The following is a 23,444-nucleotide window of genomic DNA, read 5'->3' on the forward strand; positions in this document are numbered from 1 at the left end:
GGCCCACGTTCCTTATTTTCACGTACAGTGAATCTCCCTAGTGGCCGTCCCAGCCTCCTTTCTAATCTGGCCTACTATTGCCAAATAAATGTTTAACCATAGTTACATCAGAGATTTGACTATCAACTCCTCATTCCAGCTTTTAAAGATCTTTCATAAAATGGCCTTGATCTACCCATCCTACTAATTCCTGATAAATATCCCAAAACTGAAGTGAAATCCATTTTGGACTCCTGCCTTCCAGAACGGTAAGATAGGAAACCTGTACTGCTTTAAGCCACAAACTTCATGGTCATTTGTTATAGGGCAGTACACCTTCATATAATCTTCTCAGTGAAGCACGTCTTTCCCTTTCTGGCCAGGTGTTACCTCTGACTAATTTCACTGCTATCATCTATAACAATATTTATAAACTCACCAAACAGGCCCCAGTAGACCGTCAGCTCCTTGAGGTCAAGAAAGGCTGCTCACCAGCCTTTCCATCCCACCGTCCCCTGACTAAGGTCCTACATAATGATAGTAACAGATTATAAAAACTGAATAAATAAATCATGGGGAGCACAAGTCAACTAATAAATATAGAAGGAATAATGAAATTAGAAAAGCACCATTTGGCAAATATCACACTAGTAACTAATTCATCTCATGAACATCAACAGATGCTAAAAACTAGTGGGTGACAGTTTGATGAGGAACAGAGTACTTCCATAATCTCAAGTCACTCTCCAGCAAAAACATCTTAACTACAAAAGGAAAAAGAGTAATTTTCCAGTGGAGAAGCTTGCCACACACCACTGTAATCAAGTGACCGAGGTCGACGTCGACAGCAAAGGGGCCGTGAAATCGTGTACCACCTGAGCGGATGCCGTGAGAACTGAGCAATGCTTCCGGGACACTCCTCCCCAGGTGTAGAACCCACATCCACGACATCAGACAAGCCCAAGGTGAGAAGCATGTTACAGAACAACCGGCCTGTACTCCACCAAAGTGTCAAGTTCTTGAGAGTCAAGGCCAAGACTGAAGAACCACTGCAGATTGAGGGACACTAAAGAGACATGAAAAGTAAGCACAACCTGTGAGCCTGGATTAACTCTGTTTTTCTGTTTGCTTATTTGTTTTTTTTTTCATAAAGGACATTATTGGGTGACGGGCAAAGCGTGCATCTTGGCAACTTAATCCCAACTGTTCTGGCAAAGGAGGAGGATTTTTTTGTTGTTGTTGTTGTGACTCTTCTGAATCTTAAAAATTATTTCATATTTTAAATAAAGTAAAAACATTTACAAATCACTAATCAGTGTGAGCCTAATGTTCTACGTCACTTCTCACCTCCTCCTCCCCCTCCCCCAACCCCTACCCTGAAGCTCAGCACGCTGCTCGTGACACCGATAATTCCTAAATTTGCCAGGAACTTCCTGCCATCTTACTTTCGTGCATACTGTTCCTTCTACAGAATATTCTCTTCCACCCCATTTCTCACATCCTTCAAAGACTAATGCAAACACTGCTTCCAATGTGAAGACACCCATGTATGAGGTGAGGATTGACCTCTCCCTCTCCTGTGTTCCTGAAAGCTTTCCTTCCATTACCATCAGAAGCCCATGTGCATCAGACCTCACGCAGGGTGGTGAAGGAGAAAGGGCAAGGGAGTTCTAGAGACCAGCTAACAGGGCGTGCTCCCAAACCCCCAGCCCGCCACGTGAGAGGTCTAGGGCCCGTGACCTGACCTCTCTATACCTCAATTCTTCAACTATGAAACCGAAATCACTGACAAAAGCTTACAAAGTTGCCATGAAAACAGATAAATGTGTGACACTGAAATGGAGCAGGGCCTTGGGCAGGTCCTTGCCCCCCAATGTCCTCAGCCTGCCTTTTGTCTGTGGCAAAACTCTAGGCAAAGAATAAGTTTAATCAGAGAAGTGAGAAGATGCAGAAGCAGAGGAAAACAGTTAAAGGAGACCAAATAAGGCTTCCCTGGTGGCGCAGTGGTTGAGAGTCAGCCTGCCGATGCAGGGGACACGGGTCCGTGCCCCGGTCCGGGAGGATCCCACATGCTGCGGAGCGGCTGGGCCCATGAGCCATGGCCGCTGAGCCTGCGCGTCCGGAGCCCATGCTCCGCAACGGGAGAGGCCACAGTGGTGAGAGGCCCGCATACCGCAAAAAAAAAAAAAAAAAGGAGACCAAATAATAATAGCTTAGTCATTAAGCACAGTCAAGGACCTTCAGTTCCTCCTTAAGGGCTATAGATAATATTCTGAGCCATCTCCTGTGAGCCGTTTTGCAGATACTGAAGCCCCACCAGGTGGAGGAGGATGACGACATGATGACCAAACTGAAGCTGTGACATAAGCTGCTCCACTTCACACAGTTCCGAGAACTGGCCTCAAAGAAATGGGAACAAACCTTGGAACTAAAGATTAACTGTACTTAAAACAACCAAGATGATGCTGATCAGACCACCACATGACTGATTTCAAGATGCCTGTCAGAGCTGACTGTGCTGTCCTGCTCCCTCCCTCTGCCTATACAGCCCTGAAACCCCCCTTTAAAAGCCCCGCCCCTGAACAGCCATCAGGAGTTGGTTCTCGGACAGGAGTCCACCCTCTCCCCCGGTTGCTGGCCTCCAAAATAAAGCAAGATTTCCTTTCCTACCAACACCTGTCTCTTGAGAATTGGCTTTTGAGAGGCGAGCAGCCAGACCTGGGTTCGCTAACAACATCATATTGGGCATTCAAGAAAAATGAGACCCAAGACGAGATTCCACTTCACAGTCACTATGATGATATAAACAAAACACAGACAGCAAGTGTGGAGGAACGCGGAGGAACTGTAACCCTCACACACTACTGATGGGTATTAAAACAGAGCAGCTCCTGTGGTAAAGAGTCAGTAAGTAATTACTCACTAACTACTCAGTAAGGCAAACGTAGAATTACTATATGACCCAGCAATTTCACTCCTAAGTATATATACCCAAGAGAACTGAAAACATGTTCAGGCAAAAACTCATACACAAATATTCACAGCAGCAGTATCTGAAATAGTCAAAAAGTGAAAACAACCCAAATGCCCATCAACTGATGAATGAATAAGCAAATTGTGGTTTATCTACACAATGAATATTATTTGAAACTAAAAAGAAACAACGTACTCATACATGTGCAACATGGATGAACTCTAAAATCATTATGCAAGAGTGAAAGAAGCCAGACACAAAAGGCCACATATCATATGATTCTATTTACATGAAATATTCAGAAGAGGCAAGACAAAGAGTAGATTAATGGGGTCCAAATGCTGCAGGGAATGGAGGGTGGGGATAACAGCTAAGTGGCTCAGGGTTTCTTTCTGGGGTGACGGAAACTTTCTAAAATTGATCGTGGTGATGGTTACACAACTCTGTAAATATGTTAAAAAAAAAACACTGACTCTTACACTTTAAATGGATGAACTGTATAGTATGTGAATTAGATCTCAATAAAGTTTTTACAAAAATATAAATAGATCCCTTCCTTCAGGGCAAGAATTGTGTTTTATTCTTACTTGGTTCTCCACCTCCTGTAAACACAAAAGTCACTGTGGAGATGATGTTTGCTGAACTGAATCTGAGTTCAGTTGACAGCAGATTTGGAGGGGATCTCAGTGCAGGACACCACCCCTCAGGGGGACATGGTCCCGCTGTCAGTCAACAGGGTCCGCAGGGCTCCCCGTCCACCTGCCCAGATTGAGCGGGAAGCTTGTCGGGGTGGAGGCTCCTGTCGCTGACTACAGAACAGACTTTCACACATACAAGACTGTTGAAAAAAAACACTGTTTTAACTGGTAAACAAGTCACTCTGAGCAATAAAGTGTACTGGAAACTTTGTATACATACAAAACAATCAGAGTTACTTTTAAAATAGCAATACCATTCAAAAGAACTAGAAAAGAAAAAAAGGTAACTTTTAGCTAACAATCTATTAATGTTCTTTAACAGACCAATCTAATTTTTAATTGTACAGAGTTGGCTATATGATGTACTACCTAAAACTATGCTACTAGGAGATTTTACTTCAACAAAAGGATGAGATTTACCCCTATTTGTTAGGAGGTGACTGTTAACTGGACATGGCCTGCCCTTCACCAGATGAAGATCAGAACCTCACTATGAAGCCCGGCAAGCCGTCTGGACAGGGACTTTTCCTCCTCAAATGTAACATCTGTATTATCAGGGTTTTCTATGCACCTACCTAACACTTTTTTGTCATTTTGTGACTTTGACTAAAATCCCGGCAGATTGCATCTTCTGAAGGAATAGAGGGCCCTGCCATACTTTTTAGTCCTTGTAGCAAGATACTGAGTAGAATATGTAACACCTTGGATTAAACTTGCATCAGCAAAATAACACCTTTACAATTTATAGGTCACATGTTTCAAAAAGTAATCTTTTTTTCTCTTTCTCTGAAGAAGTTCTTTTAACGGGAATCTATGAGAATGTGAGTGCACACCAGGGGTAACTGTACAGATCAGCACATGCTGTTCCGCTTTCAAGAGCCTTAATCGCTCTCAGAAGTACAATTACACGCACACACACACAAGCTATGACGAATATAGCAAATACATTTTTTCTGATATGTAATTACAACCATAAAATAAAATTTAATGTAAAAATCTATAGGCATAAATGATGTGTAAAACACAAATTCACTTTAAGTAAAATAACTTAAGTAAAAAAAAGGAAGCAAATTACTAAGAAACAAATCATCCAAACAATGTTTTTCTTATCTTTTCCTATAAACTCTGAATATACATATACAGATATAAAATCTATATGACAGATAATATATATAAAATACAATACATAACATATATGTGTATTTCAAGCAGTTCTAGCTCCAGCCTTGTCGTAGGGGAGAGAATATCTGAAGATTATGTGGGTTGGTAGGTTTTTCTTTTAAAATCTCATGTTTAATTCCCACTTGTGAACTATCTGAGTGCACAGCATTCTATTATCCTGCCTCAGAGCTCCTTCTACCCCCCATGGCCTCAAACCTCTCCTCTCTTGTGCATCTAACCAGGGACTAACATCTCTGGTGCACTCGTGCTTTCCCACAAACCTAGAGGTCAGCATGATCACAACTCATCACGAGCTTTAAGCAATTTTGTTTATCGCCCAGCTTTAATTGCCTTCACCCAATCTTTACTCACAGCTCCTTTGCATATATTTTCATTACACTCCACTCTCTTGATCATACCTTGATTAAGTGGCTAATCTGCTTGAATTTTCATTTTACATTTACTTCCCAAACCAAATGGGAAGCTTTCTGGCATTCAGTGAAGGCCACTGTGCAGGGTCAACACCCTGCAGCACCATAAGAGGGGACCCCTTTCTAACATGGTTGAGTCCCCACTGAATACGAGTAATCATATGGTGGATTAAGGTTTTAAATAACCAAACTTCTTGACTTATTGTTCATCCTGCTTTTCCTTAGCACTCAGAGCAGCTTTAGATACTCTAATAGGAATAAAAACATTTTAAAAGAGTAGATGACTTTGGGACTTCCCTGGTGGCGCAATGGATAAGACTCCATGCTCCCAATGCAGGCGGCCTGGGTTTGACCCTTGGTCAGGGAACTAGATCCCACACGTATGCTGCAACTAAGAGTTCGCATGCCACAACTAAGGAGCCCTGGAACCGCAACTAAGGAGCCTGCCTGCCACAACTAAGACCTGGTGCAACCAAATAAATAAATAAATTTTTTTTAAAGTAATGCATTAAAAAAAAAAAGAGTACATGACTTTATGAGTACAGACACAAAATTCCTCAATAAAATATTAGCTAACCAAGTAGTGCAGCAACATGTAAGAAAAAATATATTTATACACACACATGAGATTTATCCCAAGAAGACAAGATTGTTTCAACATATAGAAAGCAATAAATATAATAGAACAATATTAACAGAATACAGGATGACCCTTTCATGATAAAAACAACTAGGAACAGTGGGGACCTTCCTCAATCTGATAAAGGGCATCCACGAAAAGCTCACAGCAAACATCATGTTTAATGTGCAAAGACGAAGTGTTCCCCTAGGATCAGGAACAAGAAAAGCATGTCTGATCCTGCCACTATTGTTCAACATGCACTGGGAGGTCTAGACAGAGGATTCAGGAAAGAAAGAAAACGTATTCAGATCAGAAAGGAAGAAGTGGAAGTATCTTTACTTATAGATGACATAATTTTGCATATAGAAAATCCTAAGGAACACACACACACACACACAACTATTAGAGCAAATAAATGAATTCAGAGTATAAGGTCATTGCACAAAAATCATTGTATTTCTACAAAGTAGCAATGAACAATCCAAAGATGAAATTAAGAAAACAATTCCATTTACAGCATTTAAAAGAACAGACCAAAGACATGACAAGAAAACAACAGACCAATACCCCTTATGAATACAGATACAAAAGTTCTTAACAGAACTGTAGCAAACTGAACTCAACAGCAAATTAGAAGGATTATACACCATGAAACAAAGGGGAAGGAAGTCCCACACAATCTTCTCAATAGATGCAGAAAAAGCACTGGACAGAATTCAACACCCTTTTATGATAAAAACGCTCAGAAAACTAGGAGTAAAAGGGAGCTTCCTTAACATGATATGGGGCATTTATGAAAAACCCACAGCTAATATCATACTTGATAGTGAGAGACCGAAATCTTTTCACCCTAAGTCTAGGAAAAAGACAAGAATGCCTACTTTTACCGCTACATTCAATACTGTACTGGAAGTCCTAGCTAGCATAATTAGGCAAGACACAAAATTAAAGGCATTCAAATTAGAAATATGAATTTTTTGGAACTTTACTATTTTGATAGACTACACAATTCTATATGAAAAAATCCCATAGCATCCACACAAAAAACCTCCTAGAGCTAATAAACAAATTCAGCAAAATTGCAGACTGTGAAATCATTTGTGTTTCTTTATGCCAGAAATAAAAAAAATTCCAAAAATAAATAAATAAAACAATTCCATTTACAACAGCATCCAAAAGAATAAAATACCAATAAATTTAACCAAGGAGGTAAAAGACCTGTACACCCAAAACTAAAAAATACTGCTGACAGAAATGAAAGAAGGTCTAAGTAAGTGAAAAGACATCCCATGTTCATGGATTAGAAAACTTAATACTGTTAAGATGGCAACACTCCCTAAAGCAGTCTACATTGAACATAACCCTTATCAAAATCCCAATAGTCATTTCTCCAGAAATGGAAAAGCCAATCCTCAAATTCATAAAGAACTGCAAGGGGCCGCAAATAGCCAAAGCAATCTTGAAAAAGAAGAACAAAGTTGGAGGGTTCACATTTCCATATTTCAAAACTGACTAAAAAGCTACAGTGGTCAAAAGAGCATGGCAGGGGGCTTCCCTGGTGGCGCAGTGGTTGAGGGTCCGCCTGCCAGTACAGGGGACATGGGTTCGTGCCCCGGTCTGGGAGGATCCCACATGCCACGGAGCAGCTGGGCCTGTGAGCCATGGCCACTGGGCCTGCATGTCCGGAGCCTGTGCTCCGCAGCGGGAGGGGCCGCGACGGTGAGAGGCCCGCGTACCGCAAAAAACAAAAACAAAAACAAAAACAAAAAACAGCATGGTACATATTAGCTAATGCAATAAGACAAGTAAAGGAAATAAACGATATATTGACTGGGAAGAAAGAAATATAACTTTGTTCACAGAGGTGTAGAATATCCAAAAGCATCAACAAAGAAACTCCAAGAACCAATAAGTGATTATAACAAGGTTGCAGGATACAAGGTTAACATATAAAATTCAACTGCTTTCCTATATACCAGCAATGAACAAGTGAAATTTGAAATTTAAAACACAATACCATATATATTAGCACTCAAAATAACAGAATAGTTATAAAATCTAGCAAAATATATGTAAGATCTATATGAGAAAAACCACAAAATGCCACTGAAATAAATCAAAGAACTAAATAAATGGAGAGATATTCCGTTTCCGTAATGAGAAAACAGATAAATAACATGAAAGTCCCTATGTCAGTGTTTAGCTGAGCCACTAAGTTGGCTTGGTGAAGGGGTCTGGCAAGTCTAGGCCCTCATTATTAATTCTCACTTCTTAGGTTTCTACATTTCTTACACTTAACTCCAAAGTTAAGTATATTTAATAACCTAATGGTCAATTAATGAGTTAACATTGGTAATAAGTTAAATTACATAGGTGGAAATAGCTAGTTTTAAAAGTCAGTTCACAGTGATTGCACTCATTTCGTTGGATAAAAAAATAGCACTTTTTTTAAATGGCTGCCTAATATGTCTTTATAAACACAGTCCATTTGCATTATGGGGAAGGATGTGCAGATTTCAGACATCTGGGTCCCTTGATGGTCCACAGAATCTTGCACGATATTTTTATCATACACTTTGTATTGAAATGTGGTGTCCATAAACAAAAATAAGAATGGGCATTGCCACTCACACAGAGATGACTTCAAAGAGAACCCAGCCAGTCCACTCACCTTGGGGTGCTATCAGAGTTCTTCCATGCTCCTGACACCAACCAACTGGCTGAACATAAGGACTATTGACGTCACACCTGCAAAAACAGGATTCTATTTTAGATCCCATATTAACACCAGAGAAAGAATCCAAGAGTAATGTTCATTCTAGATATTAAGAGATGACATGGAAAATACTACGGCATAGCTAAAATATTTTATAGCCTAAGAGAAACAGAAGTAATTTTAGTTCTGTATTTTGTAAGCTGAGTGGCCAAACTTCTCTTTTACATAACCTTCTTGAAATTTAAAAGTATTTCTTTAAAAAGTGTTTGACTAGGACCTGAACTGCCAGTGATCTCCCCAGAGAGTGAACATTTTAATAAACCCCTTCTACCACTTCTTGCTACCAGCAAGGGAAAATATTAATAGGCCAGTCCAAATTTTAATAAGACGGGCCAGACTCCACATGCCCACAATTTCCTCCCTCTCCTTTTCGGGAACCCAGACTATACTACCTAAGACACATACAGCAATTAATCCATGCTCTTCTTCTTAGTTCAGAGAAGAAAACAGCCCCCCTCCTCGCACCGTGCACATGAAGAACCACAGCCTCAGGCGGGGACTTGTCAATTATTCAGGATATGCTCTTAAGAAATGCCACAAAAATTATTTTTGCCGTGCCCTCTTCCATATTTCAGGTTTTCACCCAGAAAATCCTTTTAACTCATGCAATGTTAGTTTAATGGCATTCGTGAGCATACATTTTCTCTGCTCTTCACAGGCTTTCAAATAATTCACTCCATTCTCCCTGAATCTTCCCTTTTAAAACTATGACAGTCTGAGTTCAACATTTTTCAGGAAAAAATAATACTGCAAGTTCTTAACTTCCTCTTTACAGAAATGCTTCCCTTACAAACTAGACACAATATAGTGGACTGCCCTGAACTGGTCACATTATTTCAGATGAGGCCTCATTAGGCAACCTCTCAGAGATGAAAAAAAACTTTCTCGGTTCTTTAATTCAACAGTTCACGAGGAAAAGAAGGTAGTGACAAGCCAGCCACTAGGTTCCTCATGTTCATTACTATAAGGACAGCAAGAACAGTGACAGTCATGGAATGAACATAAATTCTTAACGGCAAACACGAACACACAAAAATACAACGCAGATTGGTGTCTCACCAGTAATCGTAACTATCATCCCAATTGTCAAAATGCACTAGCAAGCGATCTCCAACAATATCTGCTACGGTTGCCACACATACCAAGGAAGGGTTCTTCTTGTCGACAGCCTCCAGCTTCATTCCAACCTGAAATTCCTTAGGCACTGGCCCATTCTAACACGGGGAAGAGGCACAAAGAGAAACAGGACACCAAACAGGACTGAGCCACTGTCAAAACTTCTGTCATGTTTAGCATCAGAAAAGTCTACAGGGTATCAACACTTAAACTGCAGAATGAAGCCAGCCAGTAAAAATATTCCAACAGACTGTTACCAAGTGTACATTCATAAAAAAGGAATCCCAGGAAATGAACTTTTACTCTGTGCTTTTTTCTTTTGTTGTGCAGGTAGGTTTTATTTCCCCTTTCATCATCATTTTCCCTCTTCAGTTCATAGAATAATCTGTATTAATTTTAAAATACACTGTTTACTGAATACAGTAATATCAAATAATTTTCTCTGGTCCCCGTAGGCTTTAGATGGGTGGTATATTTCCAAATACCACTATTTGGAAAAGTTTTAAAGATATGCTCTTTAGCACTAAAATTACCACTTATATACTTTGATCAAGTGTTGAAATTAGTGGCTTTCTCAACATTTAAGGAACACATGCGCTTATCCATAAATAAATCATAGTTAAAAAAAAACAAATGCTTTTTTTTAGTACCTGCATATATTTTTTAGTATTAAAAATACTAAGGGCTATGATTTATAATAACATGACAATGATAAAGCCCCACTTTTCCTGTAGCTATAATTAGCCAGGCCTGGGATTTAGAAAATATACACACAATATCCAGGGACTAGAAGAGGGTTTTTTTTCCCTACTTCTTTACTACCTATACTGGACCCTGATTTTTGGTTTCCTTTAGCATCTTACTTTTCTTAAAGCATTTTCACATTTCTCTAACTCTCTTCCTTGATACGAGTCTGAAACATGTTGAACAGTTGTAGAACACTGATTCAACAGCAGGACACTGAAGCCTGGGGAAGGGGGTGGGGGGTGGGGACTGTCCTCAGGGGACACAGCCAGCAGGTGGTGGGGCCTCCCTGGCTCCAGGCTTCCCGCCCTTCCGCGGTGTGTGGCCTCACCTGGGGCCCAGAGGAGGCAGGGCTGTGACTGTTTCTCCTTCTCTCCTGAACACCTGTTAGGCTGCTGGGACACAGAGGGTGAGTGTGCTCCACCCAAATCCTCACACACCCTTCGAATCTATATGAACCGTCACCCTCTTTTTCATTACACGTAAATACAACTGGACCAGGTACAGTCAAAGTCCACCTGGCATATCAGCAGGTCTCAAAGCATCAAACTAAATTTAAACGACTAACTCACTAGAAGCAAAAAGAAACACCTTCTAAAAGGCATTTTAAATTTTAGCCAGCTTTACATATAAATGTTTCTACTCTCTCCATCTAATTATTTAATTGTATGTTTAAAAGAAAAACAAATATGCCCATAGGAAACTGACAAATCTAGTGAGAAAAGTCATAGGAAGCTAAAGATTCTTAAAAGATTAAAATAGAACAGAATACATAGTGAATTTTAAGAAATTTAAGTTGAAGTAAAACTCTGATTTATACTATGGAAGAAAATACTTACAGAATTTCTGTTTCTGAATAATTTCTTGGGAGCATTTTGCAATTTGCAGGCCTTCAAGTAATCCATCCAAACAAATTTATCTTTTCTATAACCTAAAAAAAAGTATGAATTATTCAAAATACCCACAAGATGTAACCATGTGCATAATAATGTATCAATACTATTCTTATTCAGTTTTCTGCCATAAATTCAGATTTCTGCCAAAATCCTTTAGCAGACACAAAAGATTTACATTAAAATCTCTAAACTGTTTCAGTGCTGTTTTAATGTATGGAATTCCAAACTGTTGAGTTTGATTTCCCACCATGCATGTCATTCCCTACGAAGTTTAAAACTCATTCAAATATGGAATCAGTACCCTGGTGGCCTGACAGGAGTCTCATCTCCTGCGTCCCTCAGGCCTCCTGAAGCAGCCACGTCCCCGAGGCCAGCGTGGGCCTGATGGTAAGCAGCCCCGGGGGAGCCAGACACTGCAGGGGCAACAGAACCGCCCCCCAGGCCACGTGGCAGTTCCAGCTTTCTGCCCTTGTCTTTACGGGCTTCCCAATAAAATGCCTGACCCTCCCGTCCATGTGCCCTAAAGCAGCTCGTGTGGGGCTGGCCCAAATAACCAGGCTCAGGAAATACTCAGACTGAGTGTCACAGAACAGACGTCAAACTCCTTGCACTGGCCTTCAAGGCCGCGGTGACACCTCTCACTTATCTCCTCCCTCCTGGCCCTTGTCTCGCTCCAGCACTCCTGTGATTACTGGTCTGCGCCACACCCGCTGCTGGGCTCTGACACGTGCTCCTCCCCAGGGAGCCAGCTGGCTGTCTCTGTCGTGCGTCCGTCCAGGCACCTGTCAGATGTCACACCCCAGGCCTGTCTTCACCTTGCTTATTGCAAGGGCAGCCCTGGGACCCCACTCAGCGCTCCATGCCTGTCGCCGCTAGACACGCACCTTTCTCTCTGTTTATCCTCCTTCTCCCCTCTGGAATGAAAGCCCCGTGAAGACAGAGACGGTTTCCTTTATTCACTGCTCTGTCTCCAGGGCCTGCACACAAGAAAGGCTCCAAGAACACCAACCACCCACGGGGTGAATGAGCCTGGGGCCTGTTCCAACCTCCCTGAAACCCAGCAATCTCAGAGGACCCTGCTGCCAGCCTCAGGGGTGGATCCCAGAGGATACCCTGAGCTGCTTCCTAAGAGTAAAATGACTATACAGTGACTCCAGAAGTTGCCACGGTCAGCCAGGAGTCTAACACCCAAGCAGGAGACCTTATATACAAATTTGCTGGTCAAGGAAACAGGCCCACTGGCATCTCAACCTATGAATCCTCACCTCACTAGCAGGCAGCAGGTAAGAAAGGTTTCAGTCATGTCTGCCAGACCCAGTTCCTCTCCCACATAACAAAAGACAAAGATGAGATTTTTAATTCCCATCGAAAGAAAACAGTGAATTTTTCACTTTCACAGTTCCCTGTGCTCCATGATTTCTGCTTGAAACAAATGATATACAGTGAATCAAGTTTCCTCACTGTACAGCATCACTGATTAAGTGAAATATTTTATTTCACCTGTAATTTAAACATTAGTTTCTTCATTCCTTATAAAGTTTAATAGACTTTATGTAAGATAAAATGCTCTCATGAGATTTTACTTCTGCCCTATGTACCTCAGAGTATTTGACCTAAACGGTCTCTGAGGCTTTTCTTTAAAGACATTTATTTATTTCTAACAGTGATATCTTTGTAGTCTTACTGCTTTTTGTGGATCAAACTTTCATTTTGAAAATCAATTCACACCAGGCTCTCTTGCTAGTATTTCATTAAAAAGCTGATTGTCTTTTCCTCCTGACTTACCCTTAGGGATGTGTAATTCATGTTTGGTCTTTTCACACCACCCTACTGGGTGAATGTCAGGGGAACCAGCATTAGTCCAAAAATCATAGCAGCTTAAATAACCGTCAAAATGAAGTCTGAGACGGTAACCACACACCTGCAAAACGGAATGTTTACAATCGTTCATTAAGAGTCATGCATTTGAAGTGTACACAAAATTAACAAAATATTCATTTATTCTGTCAACACCATCAATATATATGAACCAATCCTTACATCCAAATGTCTTAACAAACAAATTCATAGATGAATCTGGATAAGACAAATGCTGACAAACTAGACACTATCTTTCAAGTATCAAAAATTTTTCTGCAAAAAAACTATCCTTTTACTCAGTCTAGGAATCTGAGGTCAATTTACATAACCATTAATCGACAAGTTTGTTTATTTGTTCATTCAATACCTAGCAAATATTCCTTTCAGAAACCCCATCTCCTGCTGTCTGGCTTGGATTCATACCCCAAAACAGTGTAACCTAAAGTACACAGCAAAAACCAAAATGGGTATGACCTTACTTAACCTAACATATGGATCCAGCATACTCAACAAAGAAAAACAGTCTGAGAAACACATCTCCTAGACATGCTATACAAGTTCAATAACTATAATCATTCAGTAAATTAAGTGTTTTCTATGTTTGATGTTATTCGAAATACTGAGGTCTTTTATCAATTTAATAACATAAAATGTTTAGTAAATATTATATAAGCCATTTACTTTATCAATGGCTCCTCACCCTATATAATTTTCATAAAATTCATGTATTTATATAAATATATAATTCATAAGCATGGATTTTTTCATATACATTTCTCACTAGTTCAGATAAAACTTGAATAATTGTCTCTTTTAACAGACAAAAGCAACATTGTGGGATTCACTGATTTTTATCAACCTCAGGTGAAAACTATTTACCAATTAAATCAAGAGTTACCACTAGTAATGAGAAACTTAGAAATTTAATCTTCAAACAAGGAAAAAATTTCATTAAAGAACATACTTCACTCATCACTGAATAAAATAAATCCATAATGTACTTGGACTTGTTTATAACACAAAGTACTGAAATTCATCATTCTCTAGAAAATTCTTTCCTGTCACTGCAATTAGCCCAAGACAATAACACTATTTCTTACCTCAGCTACAGAAAGCACACAAAACACAGATGGATGACGGGGGTCAATGCCTTCTAATCTCATTCCAACCTGAAAACCATTTTCACACTCCGGAAAGGACTGGTCCTACGAAATTTCATGATATAATATTAATCACCAAAATATCTTCACAGTTTGCTATTAAAACACTTGGTGTCTCTATGCACACAATCATACACGTTTGGAAGCTCAATAATATAACCAAAGAAAGAAGCCTGCTCTTGGAGATTTTGCCCTCAAAGACGGCTTGATCGGTTGTATGTTCTTTGAAATAGTTCATCTGCCAAACTTTATGTCCTGTGAACTCCCCACCTACTCCTTTTGCCCATTTTTCCTTAATGATCTGAAGGAGCTCTTCCTGTACTCTGGACACAATCCTTTGTTGATTATAATGGTTACTTAGTCCCAATCTGTGACTTACTTGGCTTTTCACGTTATGATGACTGTGGAGAATTTTATTTTAACGTAATAAAATATATCAGTTATTTCCTGTACAGTTGGCACATCTAGCCTATGAAATCCCTTGCAACACTGAAGTTACATAGATATTCTCCTACTGTTATTTTATTTTTTAACATCTTTATTAGAGTATAATTGCTTTACAATGGTTTGTTAGTTTCTGCTTTATGACAAAGTCAATCAGTTATACATATACATGTGTCCCCATATCTCTTTCCTCTTGCATCTCCCTCCCTCCCACGCTCCCTATTCCACCCCTCTAGGTGGTCACAAAGTACTGAGCTAATCTCCCTGTGCTATGCGGCTGCTTCCCACTCCATCCATTTTACGTTTGGTAGTGTATATATGTCCATGCCACTTTCTCACTTTGTCCCAGCTTACCCTTCCGCCTCCCAGTATCCTCAAGTCCATTCTCTAGTAGGTCTGCATCTTTATTCCCGTCTTGCCCCTAGGTTCTCCGACCATTTTTTTTCCTTCTTTAGATTCCATGTATATGTGTTAGCATACGGTATTTGTTTTTCTCTTTCTGACTTACTTCACTCTGTATGACAGTCTCTAGGTCCATCCACCTCACTGCAAATAACTCAGTTTCGTTCCTTTATATGGCTGAGTAATATTCCACTGTATACATGTGCCACATCATCTTTATCCATTCATTTGTTGATGGACACTTAGGTTGCTTCCATGTCCTGGCCATTGTAAATAGAGCTGCAATGAACATTTTGGTACATGACTCTTTTTGAATTATGGTTTTCTCAGGGTATATGCTCAGTAGTGGGATTGCTGAGTCATATGGTAGTTCTATTTTTAGTTTTTTAACAAACCTCCATACTGTTCTCCGTAGTGGCTGTATCAATTTACATTCTCACCAACAGTGCAAGAGGGTTCCCTTTTCTCCACACCCTCTCCAGCATTTCTTTGTAGATTTTTTGATGATGGCCACGCTGACCAGTGTGAGATGATATCTCATTGTAGTTTTGATTTCCATTTCTCTAATTATTAATGATATTGAGCATTCTTTCATGTGTTTGTTGGCAATCTGTATATCTTATTTGGAGAAATGTCTATTTAGGTCTTCTGCCCATTTTGGGATTGGGTTATTGGTTTTTTTGATATTGAGCTGCATGAGTTGCTTCTATGTTTTGGAGATTAATCCTTTGTCAGTTGCTTCATTTGCAAATATTTTCTCCCATTCTGAGCATTGTCTTTTCATCTTGTTTATGGTTTCCTTTGCTGTGCAAAACCTTTTAAGTTTTTTGTTTATTTTTGTTTTCATTACCATTTCTCTAGGAGGTGGGTCAAAAAGGTTCTTGCTGTGATTTATGTCATAGAGTGTCCTGCCTATGTTGTCCTCTAAGAGTTTGATAGTTTCTGGCCTTACATTTAGGTCTTTAATCCATTTTGAGCTTCTTTTTCTGTATGGTGTTAGGGAGTGTCCTAATTTCATTCTTTTACATGTAGCTGTCCAGTTTTCCCAGCACCACTTATTGAAGAGGCTGTCTTTTCTCCACTATATATTCTTGCCTCCTTTATCAAAGATAAGGTGACCATATGTACGTGGGTTTACCTCTGGGCTGTCTATCCTCTTCCATTGATCTATATTTCTGTTTTTGTGCCAGTACCATACTGTCTTGATTACTGTAGCTTTGTAGTATAGTCTGAAGTCAGGGAGCCTGATTCCTCCAGCTCCGTTTTTCTTTCTCAAGATTGCTTTGGCTATTCGGGGTCTTGTGTGTTTCCATACAAATTGTGAATTTTTGTGTTCTAGTTCTGTGAAAAATGCCAGTGGTAGTTTGATAGGGATTGCATTGAATCTGTAGATTGCTTTGGGTAGTAGAGTCATTTTCACAATGTTGATTCTTCCAATCTAAGAACATGGTATATCTCTCCATCTGTTTGTATCATCTTTAATTTCTTTCATCAGTGTCTTATAATTTTCTGCATACAGTTTTTTTGTCTCCTTTGGTAGGTTTATTCCTAGATGTTTTATTCTTTTTGTTGCAATGGTAAATAGCAGTGTTTTCTTAATTTCACCTTCAGATTTTTCATCATTAGTGTATAGGGATACAAGAGATTTCTGTGCATTAATTTTGTATCCTGCTACTTTACCAAATTCATTGATTAGCACTAGTAGTTTTCTGGTAGCATCTTAGGATTCTCTATGTATAGTATTATGTCATCTGCAAACAGTGACAGCTTTACTTCTTCTCTTCTGATTTGGATTCCTTTTATTTCTTTTTCTTCTGATTGCTGTTGCTAAAACTTCCAAAACTATGTTGAATAATAGTGGTGAGAGTGGACATCCTTGTCTTGTTCCTGATCTTACAGGAAATGCTTTCAGTTTTTTACCACTGAGAATGATGTTGGCTGTGGGTTTGTCATATATGGCCTTTATTATGTTGAGGTAAGTTCCCTCTACACCTACTTTCTGGAGGGTTTTTATCATAAATCGGTGTTGAATTTTGTCAAAAGGTTCTTCTGCATCTATCAAGATGATAATACGGCTTTTCTCCTTCAATTTGTTAATATGGTTTATCATGTTGATTGACTTGCATATATTGAAGAAGCCTTGCATTCCTGGGATAAACCCCGCTTGATCATGGTGTATGATCCTTTTAATGTGCTGTTGGATTCTGTTTGCTAGTACTTTGTTGAGAATTTTTACATCTTTGTTCATCAGTGATATTGGCCTGTAGTTTTCTTTCTTTGTGACATCTTTGTCTGGTTTTGGTATCAAGGTGATGGTGGCCTCGTAGAATGAGTTTGGGAGTGTTCCTCCCTCTGTTATATTGTGGAAGAGTTTGAGAAGGATAGGTTTTAGCTCTTCTCTAAATGTTTGATAGAATTCTTTCGCCTGTGAAAGCCATCTGGTTCTGGGCTTTTGTTTGTTGGAAGATTTTTAATCACAGTCTCAATTTCAGTGCTTGTGATTGGTCTGTTCGTATTTTCTATTTCTTCCTGGTTCAGTCTCGGAACGTTGTGCTTTTCTAAGAATTTGTCCATTTCTTCCAGGTTGTCCATTTTATTGGCATAGAGTTGCTCGTAGTAATCTCTCATGATCTTTTGTATTTCTGCAGTGTCAGTTGTTACTTCTCCTTTTTCATTTCTAATTCTATTGATTTGAGTCTTCTCCCTTTTTTCTTGATATGTCTGGCTAATAATCAAATTTGTTTATCTTCTCAAAGAACCAGCTTTTAGTTTTATTGATCTTTGGTATCGTTTCCTTCATTCCTTTCTCATTTATTTCTAATCTGATCTTTATGATTTCTTTCCTTCTGCTAATTTTGGGGTTTTTTTGTTCTTCTTTCTCTAATTGCTTTAGGTGTAAGGTTAGGTTGTTTATTTGAGATGTTTCTTGTTTCTTAAGGTAGGATTGTATTGCTGTAAACTTCCCTCTTAGAACTACTTTTGCTTCATGCCATAGGTTTTGGGTCGTTGTGTTTTCATTGTCATTTGTTTCTAGGTATTTTTTGATTTCCTCTTTGATTTCTTCAGTGATCTCTTGGTTATTAAGTAGTGTGTTGTTTAGCCTCCATGTGTTTGTATTTCTTACAGATTTTTTTCCTGTAATTGACATCTAGTCTCATAGTGTTGTGGTCAGAAAAGATATTTGATATGATTTCAATTTTCTTAAATTTACCAAGGCTTGATTTGTGACTCAAGATATGATCCTGGAGAATGTTCCGTAAGCACTTGAGAAGAATGTGTATTCTGTTGTTTGTAGATGGAATGTCCTATAAATATCAATTAAGTCCATCTTGTTTAATGTATTATTTAAAGCTTGTGTTTCCTTATTTATTTTCATTTTTGATGATCTGTCTATTGGTGAAAGTGGGGTGTTAAAGTCCCCTACTCTGATTGTGTTACTGTCAATTTCCCCTTTTATGCCTGTTAGTATTTGCCTTATGTATTGACGTGCTCCTATGTTGGGTGCATAAATATTTAAAATTGTTGTGTCTTCTTCTTGGATTGATCGCTTGATCATTATGTAGTGTCCTTCTTTGTCTCTTGTAATAGTCTTTATTTTAAAGTCTATTTTGTCTGATATGAGAATTGATACTCCAGCTTTCTTTTGATTTCCATTTGCATGGAATATCTTTTCCCATCCCCTCACTTTCAGCCTGTATGTGTCCTTATGTCTGAAGTGGGTCTCCTGTAGATGGCATATATATAGCTCTTGTTTTTGTATCCATTCAGCCAGTCTATGTCTTTTGGTTGGAGCATTTAAACCATTTACATTTAAGGTAATTATCAATATGTATGCTCCTATTACCATTTTCTTAATTGTTTTGGGTTTATTATTGTAGGTCTTTTCCTTCTCTTGTGTTTCCTGCCTAGAGAAGTTCCTTTACAATTTGTTGTAAAGCTGGTCTGGTGGTGCTGAATTCTCTTAGATTTTGCTTGTCTGTAAAGCTTTTAATTTCTCTGTCCAATGTGAATGAGATCCTTGCTGGGAACAGTAATCTTGGTTGTAGGTTTTTCTCCTTCATCACTTTCAATATGTCCTGCCACTCCCTTCTGGCTTGCAGATTTTCTGCTGAAAAATAAGCTGTTTACCTTATGGAGATTTCCTTGTGTGTTATTTGTTGTTTTTCCCTTGCTGCTTTTAATATGTTTTCTTTGTATTTAATTTTTGACAGTTTGATTAATATGTGTCTTCGTGTGTTTCTCCTTGGATTTATCCTGTATGGGACTCTCTGTGCTTCCTGGACTTGATTAACTATTTCCTTTCCCATATTAGGGAGGTTTTCAACTATAATCTCTTCAAATATTTTCTCAGTCCCTTTCTTTTTCTCTTCTTCTTCTGGGACCCCTATAATTGGAACATTGGTGCGTTTAATGTTGTCGCAGAGATCTCTGAGACTGTCCTCAAATCTTTTCATTCTTTTTTCTTTATTCTGCTCTGCAGTAGTTATTTCCACTATTTTATCTTCCAGGTCACTTATCTGTTCTTCTGCTTCAGTTATTCTGCTATTGATCCCTTCTAGAGAATTTTTAATTTCATTTATTGTGTTGTTCATCACTGTTTCTTTGCTCTTTAGTTCTTCTAGGTCCTTGTTAAACGTTTCTTGTATTTTCTCCATTCTGTTTCCCAGATTTTGGATCATTTGTACTATCATTATTCTGAATTATTTTTCAGGTAGACTATTTCCTCTTCATTTGTTAGGTCTAGTAGGTTACTGCCTTGCTCCTTCATCTGCTGTGTGTTTCTCTGTCTTCTCATTTTGCTTAACTTACTGTGTTTGGGGTCTCCTTTTCGCAGGCTGCAGGTTCGTAGTTTCCGTTGTTTTTGATGTCTGTCCCCAGTGGCTTAGGATGGTTTAGTGTGTTGTGTAGCCTTCCTGGTGGAGGGGACTAGTGCCTGTGTTCTGGTGGATGTGGCTGGATCTTGTCTTTCTGGTGCGCAGGTCCACGTCTGGTGGTGTTTTCTGGGGTGTCTGTGGCCTTATTATGATTTTAGGCAGTCTCTCTGCTAATGGATGGGGTTGTGTTCCTGTCTTGCTAGTTGTTTGGCATAGGATGTCCTGCACTGTAGCTTTCTGGTCGTTGAGTGGAGCTGGGTATTGGCGTTGAGATGGAGATCTCTGGGAGATTTTCGCCGTTTGATATTATATGGAGCTGGGAGGTCTCTTGTGGACCAGTTTCCTGAACTTGGCTCTCCCACCTCAGTGGAATAGCCCTGACGCCTGGCTGGAGCACCAAGAGCCTGTCCTCCACACAGCTCAGAATAAAAAGGAGAAAAAAAAAGAAAAAAAGAAAGAAGAAGATAAAATAAAATAAAGTTATTAAAATAAAAAAATAATTATTAAGAAAAAATAATTTTTTAATTAAAAAAACCAGACAGACAGAACCCTAGGACAAACGGTAAAAGCAAAGCTATACAGACAAAATCACACACAAAAGCATACACATACACACTCACAAAAAGAGAAAAGGAGAAAAGAATATATATATCATTGCTCCCAAAGTCCACCTCCTCAATTTGGGATGATTTGTTGTCTATTCAGGTATTCCAGAGATGCAGGGTACATCAAGTTGATGGTGGAGATTTAATCCACTGCTCCTGAGGCTGCTGGGAGAAATTTCCCTTTCTCTTCTTTGTTCGCACAGCTCCCGGGGTTCAGCTTTGGATTTGGATCCGCCTCTGTGTATAGGTTGCCTGAGGACATCTGTTCTTCGTTCAGACAGGACCGGGGTTAAAGGAGCAGCTGATTCGGGGGCTCTGCCTCAGTCAGGCCGGGGGGAGGGAGGGGCACTGCGTGCGGGGCGAGCCTGCAGTGGCAGAGGCCAGCATGACGTTGCACCAGCCTGAGGCGCCGTGCGTTCCCCCGGGGAAGTTGTCCCTGGATCCCGGGACCCTGGCAGTGGTGGCCTCCCGGGAGAGGAGGTGTGGATAGTGACCTGTGCTTGCATACAGGTTTCTTGGTGGCTGCAGCAGCAGCCTTAGCGTCTCATGCCCGTCTCTGGGGTCCGCGCTTTTAGCCGCAGGTTGCGCCCATCTCTGGAGCTCCTTTAAGCAGCGCTCTTAATCCCCTCTCCTCGCACACCAGGAAACAAAGAGGGAAGAAAAAGTCTCTTGTCTCTTCGGCAGCTCCAGACTTTTTCCCGGACTCCCTCCCGGCTAGCTGTGGTGCAGTAGCCCTCTTCAGGCTGTGTTCACACCCCCAACCCCAACCCCAGTTTTTCATATGGAAAACAAATTATTCAAAAAAATTTTTTTGAGTATCATACTTTCATTGATCTGCAAAGTTTCCTCTATTATATCATGTTTCTACATGTCTTTGGGTATAATTCTGGCCTTTTAATCCTATTTGTTGGCATATTTGCCTACATCACATTGTCTTAATTGCTTAAAATGAGTCTTTTTATCTGGAGAGCAATCTTTATCATGCTGAGTTTTCTAATTCAGGAACTTGTTCCCTTTCTATTTAATCTAATCATTTTCATTGTCCAGGATGTTTTTAAAATTTTCACATAAGACTTTGTACTATTTATTCCTATGTACCTTTTATGCTTATTGCTATTGTAAAAGGAATTTATTTCATAAAAGACTTTCTCATTCATTCCCATTTATTATTTTCTTCAATATTGGTCTTGCTTCCCACAGCCTTGCTGAATGATTAATAGCTTTGAGCAGACAGTTTTGAGAAGATTCAACATTACTCGTTTATTTTTTCTTAATTGAGAATAAACTTATAAGTATACTAATGGAAGATGATGATTAAAATCTACTACTATTAGATCTAGAGCTGCTTTTTAATCACTACTAATGATTGCTTAATCTACGAATGCCTATTTTAGGGGTAATTTATTCTTTTGAGAAAAATCTTTTCATTCGGAAATAATGTCAAACTTAAAGGAAAGTTCCAAGAACAAAATAGTACAGGGAACATGTATAGCCTTTGCCTAGATTTATTGTTAACATTCCACCTCATTTGCTTTATCATTTCTGTTTGCCCCCTCTCTCAAGTGTCTGTGTGTATACAGATGCAGATGTAAACATATACATATATGTGTACATATGATTTTTTAATCATTTGAGGGCTCTTTACCCCTAAATACTAAATTTTTTCCCTAAGAGCAGTCTATTTTACCTAAAAATAGGGACGTTCTCTTACTTAACAACAGCTCATTTATCAACGTCTGTAAATTTGACATTACTTTTAACTAATCTTCCACTCATATTACAATTTTTCCAATTTATCCAACAATGCACTTCATAATATTTTCCCTCCAGAATAGGATTCAGTTTAAGGGCAGATATTAAATTTAATTGACATGTCTGTTTAGTCTCCCTTAACCTGGAACATTTTCCATTGCCTTTCTTTATCTTTTATAATACTGACATTTTAAAAGAACACAGTGTTTTCCCTCCTGTATTTTTTAAAATAGAAAGTTCCTCATTTTGGATTTGTCTGATGTTTCCCTGTGATTAGATTCAGGTTATGCATTGTTTTGCCAGCCTGCCATATGGGTGATGATGTGTTCTTCTAAGGACATCACATCTGGTCCATTGGTGATGTTAATTTTGATCACACAATTACAACATTCTGCAATTCCTTCACTATAGTTACATACAAAACACATATACATACATAAACATTTACACATATGTATACACATATTTGTGTATATACATATATATGATAAATCTTAAGTTCAAACAGATCCATCTAATTCAGTCCATCCTCAGAGGGCTCATTTTGTCTTTTTTGATCTATATTTGTATTTCTCCTCTAACAAGGTCAACACACTTACTCAGGTACTAAATCCTATAGTGTATGTACTGTGGTTTCAGAACTCTTCTACCCCCACTACTATAATAAACAAACCTACAAAAAGAGTTCAGGATTTGTTTGCAATTTTCCCTTCCTGCTCTGCCATCCAAGAATGGGGTATATAAACACTGTGTTCATAAACTACTTGGATTCATTCTTTTTTCTCCCTTCAGTCCAATCATGGGATTCACCTGAAATATGGCTGAGTTCGTTTGTTTCTGTTTTCTTTCACTTCTTAATGATTTATTTCAATTTTAATATGCAGAATATTAACGTACTTCCAAAAGTTAAAGCTCTACAAAACGGTACTCAGAGAAGTATCTCTCCTTCC

General features: G+C 39.1%; 1 protein-coding gene across 1 annotated transcript in view; it reads right to left on the reverse strand.

The window, feature by feature from the left end:
- Positions 1–23,444, reverse strand: part of L3MBTL4 (L3MBTL histone methyl-lysine binding protein 4) — a 362,994-nt gene that overhangs the window by 225,440 nt on the left and 114,110 nt on the right. Inside the window, exons 6-10 of the mRNA XM_032654462.1 lie at positions 14,358–14,462; positions 13,183–13,318; positions 11,341–11,432; positions 9,701–9,855; positions 8,537–8,613 (exon numbers count right to left, since the gene is read on the reverse strand). Coding sequence (XP_032510353.1) covers positions 8,537–8,613; positions 9,701–9,855; positions 11,341–11,432; positions 13,183–13,318; positions 14,358–14,462 — 565 coding nt within the window. The remainder of the gene's footprint in view (positions 1–8,536; positions 8,614–9,700; positions 9,856–11,340; positions 11,433–13,182; positions 13,319–14,357; positions 14,463–23,444) is intronic.

Source organism: Phocoena sinus, chromosome 14 (assembly GCF_008692025.1).
Source record: "Phocoena sinus isolate mPhoSin1 chromosome 14, mPhoSin1.pri, whole genome shotgun sequence".
NCBI lineage: Eukaryota > Metazoa > Chordata > Mammalia > Artiodactyla > Phocoenidae > Phocoena > Phocoena sinus.